Source organism: Thunnus albacares, chromosome 19, assembly GCF_914725855.1.
Source record: "Thunnus albacares chromosome 19, fThuAlb1.1, whole genome shotgun sequence".
NCBI classification, from domain to species: Eukaryota; Metazoa; Chordata; class Actinopteri; order Scombriformes; family Scombridae; genus Thunnus; species Thunnus albacares.
Window position 1 is genome coordinate 998,502 of NC_058124.1, and position 7,981 is coordinate 1,006,482.

Consider the following 7,981-nt stretch of genomic DNA (forward strand, 5'->3'; position numbering starts at 1 on the left):
GGCTCTGGCCACCCACAGCAAATCAAGCTACAGAGACACATTTGACCATTATCAGCTGAAAACATAAACAAATGCTAAATGAATGAAAATGAAAAAAAAATATATCATTAGTAAGAGAGATCGTTTCAGTAAAAAAGAGGAAAGCCCAGTAATTTAACATGACAAAATACAAATATGAAGAGTTTATAGTTCTGTTACACAGATAAATGGATGAATAGGAGTTTCATGAGCATGTCCACAAAAGGAGATTTAAGCATCCATATTTGCTCTGCATCCACACGTGGTCAGTCACTTTTTAAAAAAAACTGACCGAACAATGAGCCCAATACAGTAATACAGGAAAAACGTATGAATTCATTTTATCATCACCGAAGGTCTATTTCAGTAAGAATAAAATAAACGTTTTGCCTTGACATCACTTTGTTTATATACAGCGAATTTTCATAAACAGAAGCCATTTTTATATTTATATAAAAATATCATCAACACATTGTAAAAACCTGTATTTGTGTTTTTAATGGATTTCATGGATTGTATATGATATTTGAGGTCTATCAGAATAAATCTAAATTAATTCAGCTCTGTGGAATTGGTTGCTGATTTTTTTTTCTTTGCAAATATTACGAAAAACTTAACAATTCCGTCGATGCATTTAAGTTACCGTCAAATGTATCAAAGATGCATTTCAAACAATTTGAGCTGAGACACATTCTTTAAAATAAATAAAGGTGTTCGATAATTTAAATAAAATACACAAATATCAGAAGAGCATGGGAGCAAGTTAACAACAAATGCAACATTTATAATCGACAGTGTATAATCGATGCGCAAATGGGCTGCTGACGCAAATACGTATAGCTCTCGTTTAAATGACGTAAGCACGTAACGTTGGCGTCATTTCCCTAGCTACTCTGCTAGCTAGCATGTGTATTTGTGAAGGTTCCGCTTAATTTACAATTTGCATTGTCTTATAAATTCACGCTGGAATATTCACATCTTCGGCGACACTATGAGCACGTTATGGATGGGCAACGTGAGTTGTTTGCTACTTTTTACGGCGATAAATCATTTAGTATGACCACTGTGTCAGCTATCCTAACAAATAACGTTGTATGAATGGAGTATTCACAATTTCATTTAGATAACTGACTCTTTAATATTGCATTGTTTGACGGATAACACTTAATATCGAGTAATTTAACTAAAATGTTCCTGATAATTCAGATTATTCTGTACATCAGTGATGCAACACGTATCTCTGGATTCAAGTGAAGTCTTAACTTTTTCAGTTGGTTCACGCTCCTCCACTGCAGGGGACTAATGTAATGTAATGCAATCTGCTATTAACTACACCAGGTTTAATTGGTCTAAAACACTGGTAGGCAAATGGCGGCCTGTGGGCCAAATGTGGCCCCTGAAGAAAGTTGAACTTTTCATTTCCATTGTTTACAAATTTGTATTACTATAAGTTGCTCTTATGCTGTTGTTCCTCCCTTACTAATGGGAAGAATGACATTTGCTGTTGGATGCAGTCCTTAAAGAAACAGTTTCATCTTTCAATTATATTCCTAAATTAATTAATAGAAATTAAAAAAACAAAAAAACTGGCCCATGGTTGAATCTAATGGCTGACCCCTGGTCTAAGGAAACTTGTGAAACAGTAAAAATGGTGATTTGACAGTTTTTCCTCCATCTTGACCACAGCAGTCTAGGTCTACATTAAACCCCAATGTGCCTAGATTAGTCAAACCTGGACTAGATTAACATAGAGACTCTAAAGACTGTTAATAACCCCCTTTTAGGATTTATGAAACATTTAGTCTTAGTGAAAACAGGAAAAAGGCCTATTTCACACCACTTCAGACCAGGTTCACCTCAATCACCACTGTACTTAGATTTGTCAAACCTGAACCAGATTAGCAGTGAACCCTATGGAGGTGGTTAAGTGAAAGCCAACTTCAGCCTTGTATTAAACCCTTTACGGAATGCTGTTTCTCTGCTACTCTGTAGCTGGAGGCGTACATGGATGAGAAGTTTATCACCAGAGCCTTTTCCACCATGGGGGAGCAGGTGGTCAATGTGCGGATCATACGCAACAAGATGACAGGGTGAGTACTAAATCTACAAGAAGTTGTCCCTTTTGCAGTGACTCTACTCTGACATTAAACAGTGTGTCATCACCCAGGGGTGCTCTGGGTTATTGTTTCGTGGAGATGACAGATGAGGCCACAGCTGAGAGGTGTCTTCGCAAAATCAATGGAAAAGCATTACCAGGAGCCAATCCGGTATGAAGAACACTTATTATTCACAGTAGACACATTTTATTTGTCATCTGAAGACTCATGTGAAATATTGTTGACTTAAATGTCCTGTATTCTTGCAGCCCACAAGATTCAAGTTAAACCGAGCCACCTTTGGGAAACAAGACAGCGGGTGAGTCCAGTGAACGGTGAAGCAGGATATCAAAGATGACTTTAAGACGTGCACTACAAAATTCACTGATCCCTCCTTTCGTTTAGACATCACATCTTCTCCCCCCCCCCCCCCTTTTTGTTATAGTCAGATGTATTCTCTGTTTGTGGGAGATCTAACTCCAGAGGTGGATGATGGGATGCTTTATGAGTTCTTCTACAACCGCTACCCTTCCTGCCGTGGTGGAAAAGTAGTGCTGGACAGCATGGGCAACTCCAAGTGAGTGTGTTTTAACATGTCGCCACACAATATGGAGAAAATATGTAACTAATATAGGTTACTTTCTCAAAACTTATCCCAGTGAAGTGTGTTCTTATAGAACTCTCACACTTTGAGTGTATGTGTGTGTGTCGCTGCAGGGGCTGCGGCTTTGTTCAGTTCCCAGACGAGCGGCTTCAGAAGCGGGCGTTGGAGGAGTGTCAGGGTGCTGTAGGACTGGGTGCTAAACCTCTGAGACTGAGCCTGGCTGCTAACAAGTGAGTCTCTCTTTTAAGTCATGTCTGCCTGGAGCCTGAAACCTAACGACTGGTAGAGTTCAACAGCGTGTCTGTCACTCTCTCTCTCTCGAGTTTAAGGAACAGACAGCAGCAGCAGTCAGAGCAAAAGTCGTGGCAGTCCAGCTCTGGATACAGACCCAGTTATGACCAGTACAACCAGTACCAGCAGCAGGCCTATCCTGGCTATTACCCTTCCTGGGGCTACGACCAGACTGGAGCAGGGTACGGCTACAACTATCAGCAGTATGATTACACACAGTATCCCCCGCCACAGGTAAGCAGCCAGTGTTTATCCCCCATCATTGATCATTATTAGCAGACACGGATCATTCAAATATGTTCTTCTCTTTTTAGGAAAGTGAAGCTGTTCCGGATGATGGAGTTGAAGGTTTGTATGGGGATTGGGGGGCTGCTTATTACTGTTATTTTCACTTCTGATTTATGTATTGATTACATTTTTGATTGATTGACCAGACCTGAGGTGTTTGCGTTAGATGTTTTATTTTTGATGATTAAAAGTAAAAAGTCCTAACAAATGTTTTATTGTATGTGTCTGAAAGTCAGTACAAAATTGAATGAAATAGTCAAGTGGTAAATCTTTTGGCAAGCTGTAGTCAGACAATGTTTGTTTTTTCATTGATTAAAAACCTGCTGAACAAAACTGTTCAAATGAACAAGCTGCATGTAGCTCCAATTCATGCTTTGATCCCGATCTAGTTTTGATCAGCACTGTGTCCTAACGGCTAAATTAAAAACAGTAGTAAGTTCTTGGTGTGATCACAGCATCACATAATTATTACCCTCCTTTGGCTTTAAAGGAGCACACTCCTGGTTTTGCATTCTTTATCTTATACATCACAAATTTGTAACACTTTACATCACTGCTGAATATTTTGAGGAGGATATGTTGGAGGGATTTTCACTCTGCAGCAGTATTGGTTTCAGTATAAAAAATCAACTTGCCGAGTAAAAAGTTGCTGCAGATAGATAACTGATTACAGTTATGTAATGTCAGCTTCATTTTTTCATGTCAGACCTAGAATATGGTGGCATGGTAATAGAGTCAAGTGGTGATTCTATTACCATGCCACCAACTTGCAGCTGTTTCTTCTGGACAGAAACCTTGCATTGCAGGAAAGGATCTAATTCACATGTTTCTTTTCACATTATCATTTGATGTGTTAGTCTGCTGGTACAGTGTTTTTTTTTAATGAATCCACTGAGCTCAACAAAGCAGTGTTTTTAAGGGGACAGCGCCATTTAGTGGAGCATTTTCAAATGCATCACCAAAGTTTTGACAAACAGTCCCTGTTTTCTACTGCATTATCACACAACCTGTGATGTACCTTATGGTGCATCTCAAGAAGGTTTCATGTCTTTGCAAGCTGATTTCATTGCATATTGAAATTAACCAAAACAAGTAGTTTCCTGGAACTAACGAAATCAACCTCAAAGCTCATGCTGTGGAAAAAGGTTGAGACTATTACTGCTATAGACTACAAAAGCCTGGTAATTTATGGGCTAAAACATGCAAAACAAAATGTAGGACTACTGACTCTTATTTTTTAAAGCATTTTGTGCCTTATTTCAGACAGTAGAGAGACGAAAGGAAATGAGTGAGAGAGATGCAACAAAGGTCCCTGGCCGGACTCGAACCAGGGGCGTTGCAGGTTCACAGTCAGCATCTTAACCTGTAATACACAAGGACGGCCTCTGACTTGCTTATTAGTAACCAACTGTCCTGTGTTGCAGATCCCAGCCCGGAGCTGGATGTGGTGGAAGCCAACAGGAAGTTCATGGAGCTCAGTGAAGAATTGTACGACGCTCTGATCGAGTGTCATTGGCAGCCAGCAGAGTTCTCCACAGAACAGGAGTGTATGACATCAAACCTACCAGAACCTATTTACTGCTGAGACTGAACATTGCTTCCCTGTGGTATTTTGTTTACAGCTGTCTGCTGAAAATCTGACAGTATGGATTATTTCTTAAGAACATAAAGGAACTAAGTTATGATAACTGTTGTTATTCCAGTTTAAACCTGTAGAAATGTACTGTGGGTACACACAAGTCAAGGTTACAACAAATGAAAATATTGGCATTTTCATGTCATTTCCCTCTTCAGATATTTTTTTTAAATAAATTTTTGATTTGTTCATGAATCTACAAAACACACTGAATGAAAAGAATAATGTGTTAAAGCGAGAACACTTATTTCACACATGGTCCCAAAATGTTAATAGACACAGAAAATTCATAACATAAAATGAAATAAAATCTTACAGCGTATGTTGTATATAATGAATTGACCTTTTACAGTTTGTGTCCGTGTTAAACAGCCTATACATGACATCCCTGGCTGTTGGTACAGTACACCCTTATACACTGCACTGTCATTGAAGCTCACCTGTGTACAGTTCGAACATGATTATACCATATATCAATTATTCTGATGACATGAATGTAATCAAATGAAGCAAGTGGTGAAAAATGATGCAGTGTGTGTTGCTTTCAGCGCATTCATTCTGTCCCTGCTGATACATGTCTTTTTATAGATAGATGCAAGAATGAAAGGCAAAAATCTTCAGTTGGAGCTTTAATGCATTAGTTTTATTAATTAGCACAATTCTCATCACCAAATGAGTGTTGAGTAATGCGTTAGTGCTCAGTGTTGTGGTAATTAAAATATGCTATAAGCTTCAGTACCATTGATTGCTAGTAGAACATCAGTTGTGCCAAATATCACTTTGTTTCCAGGGCTTTTTTTTGTTCTTCAAACTTGGGTCAGCTTGATGTGATTGTTCAGTTCTTCAAAGCTGGCTGTAAGTTTATCTGCTGTCATGACAACAAACCTGCAGATGTACAGATATTTCAGTTAGCTGGATCATGATCAAGACTTTATAATGTTACTGTACATGAAATTATTTTATAATGTGAAAATTACTGTTAAATCATCAAAATCTATTGATGGAATTATCCAAATGTAATTTATCACAATAAAGATTTAAAAAAAATCTATACATGATATATGTATGATTCAGTTATTGAATGACATAGAGGTTGGTAAAATAAAATCACTAAATTAAAAAAAAAAAAAAGTATTAGTCCTGAATATAGTTTGGGACACTATGAGCAAAAGAAAACAATGCAAATACATAAATAATATTAGACAAACTATGACATTTAAAGGGAATCTTGTACAATGTTTAACTTCCCTCCATGTTGCCTGCACCCAGAACTCTCCGTTCATTTGTCAGCAAAAGTCCACCGGATGACACAAAACATGTCATCCGGGGGACTATGGAGCTCTGCCTTGGACTACTACTACTGCATTTCTACATTTTCTGGAGCGGTGCTTTCACGGACTGTCAAACATGGGTTTCCCTAAACATTCCATCTACCATGTTACATTAGCGGAAGAGAAAAGCAGACACTAAAATATCATACTACTAAATACTTAAAAATCTGTATATTTTCAAGAAAACTAGTTTCATGTTATGAGGCCGAATATCGAGGTGTTGAATCAGACAAAACAGAGTGTGAGAGAGGAAGCGACCATCAGAGTGATGTTACAGCCGCAGCCTGCCTTCAACTACTGAGTTTCTCTGTGATTCCTAACAAACACTAACACAAACAAACTACAATAGCTTTACAATATAATGAGATGTGGTGTAACCATTACAACTTATGACTCCGAATACACTGCTGTGGAGTCAAACAAAACACAGTATGGAGGAGGATGCGACCACAGGAGCTGTAACGGCGGCAGCTGAGAGAGAAGCGCCTGCACCCAGACAGGTGGCTCCATTCTGGACTGGTGCCTGCTAAGGATTGTCAGGAAGAATGGAGACAGATAGAAAACTCTGTGCTGCAACAAACTTTTCAGTGCTTTGGCAAACCTGACTTTGTTTTCTGACAGAATATTATATCGGACTTTGCCAACTCTGAGTACAGTAACTTGCAGCTGCATCCAGCGGAACTGCACAGCACTTCGTAAGTTTGCATTGATCCACATAATGTAACTCCAGCATGCCAATAGCTCCACCGGTAAAATATATATATATTTATATGTATATGCCGCTGCTGCTCACTAACTTTGTCTCTGTTAACTTTGTCTTTAAACACACCTTCAGTAGAGTCGGTTGGTTTGATTGGAAGAGACACATGCAGTGCGTTCTGGTTGTTGTATGGGGAATCTACAGCCTTTTTCTCAGTTTTCTCCAGTCACAGGGCACCAATTTCAAAAATAATTGCTCATCTCTACTACTACTACTATCAGTTATATATACAGTGTGAATGATTACTCAACTCAGTTTGCAGGACATTTATCTTACAGTTTAATCTGCTTTTGGAGACATGGAGAGAGCATGTTTCACTGAAATGTTAGAATGTGTTGAAGGTGGATGCTCAGCTTTAAAAAACCCTACATGTTGCCTGTGTGTAACCATAGTGTGTTACACACAACCTTCAAGAGGCTCATGATCAGTGAGACAGGTAGTCTACCACTACATTCTGCCTTCTGGCTGATTTGGAAGTGGTACAGCTGCAGTGATGGGAACCATCAGGCGATGAGGGAGTTTGTGTCCACTGACTCCAACCACTTGAGTGGTATGTCTCTATGCTGAATTCTATTCCCAGCAAATAATACTTGAAACAGTTAAATGCCCATTTCACAGCAAGACATTCTAGCTCCAAAACAGAGTAGCACAATGCCCTTGGAAAAACCTTCCTACTGATGTAGGCCATGGGCATCTGGTCTGGAACTAATCTTGCAGGGAATCGGTATATCCTCTGTCTGATGGGAGTTGAATTTTTTAGCTTGATGTCATGGCTGATGAGATTCATGCTTCCTGGCTTCTCTTTGAACAAATTGAGGGGGATGATGGACTGTAGCTCCACTTGCTGAGTGGAAGAGGTGACAGGAATCAAGACTGGTTGCTGATTGGGTTTTTGGAATAAACCTACCCACTTTTCCTTCAGCAGGTTGATGTGAAAGGTATGTTTGGGATTGCTCC

At 39.1% G+C, this 7,981-nt stretch overlaps 1 protein-coding gene across 4 annotated transcripts; it reads left to right on the forward strand.

Moving 5' to 3' along the window:
* Positions 1–880: 880 nt before the first annotated feature.
* Positions 881–5,537, forward strand: LOC122969317 (tRNA selenocysteine 1-associated protein 1-like). Of its 4 annotated transcripts, none has more exons than XM_044334911.1 (9): positions 881–1,033; positions 2,011–2,108; positions 2,171–2,285; positions 2,384–2,433; positions 2,560–2,691; positions 2,832–2,948; positions 3,048–3,243; positions 3,324–3,357; positions 4,722–5,537. In XM_044334911.1, the coding sequence occupies exons 1-9, from the start codon at positions 1,010–1,012 to the stop codon at positions 4,880–4,882; spliced, it is 927 nt and encodes a 308-aa protein (XP_044190846.1). In that variant the 5' UTR covers positions 881–1,009; the 3' UTR covers positions 4,883–5,537. The 4 variants fall into 4 exon arrangements, with proteins under 4 accessions (XP_044190846.1, XP_044190845.1, XP_044190848.1 ...); XM_044334910.1 differs by having other exon boundaries at positions 882–1,033; positions 3,042–3,243; XM_044334913.1 differs by having other exon boundaries at positions 882–1,033; positions 2,186–2,285.
* Positions 5,538–7,981: the final 2,444 nt, after the last annotated feature.

What these genes read in the sequence shown, in the direction of transcription:
- LOC122969317 (XM_044334910.1), top strand. Translation starts at nt 1,010, where the DNA reads ATGAGCACGTTATGGATGGGCAAC. An exon ending in GCACGTTATGGATGGGCAAC is followed by an intron (nt 1,034 to 2,010) that starts GTGAGTTGTTTG and finishes GCTACTCTGTAG; the next exon opens with CTGGAGGCGTACATGGATGA. An exon ending in ATACGCAACAAGATGACAGG is followed by an intron (nt 2,109 to 2,170) that starts GTGAGTACTAAA and finishes GACATTAAACAG; the next exon opens with TGTGTCATCACCCAGGGGTG.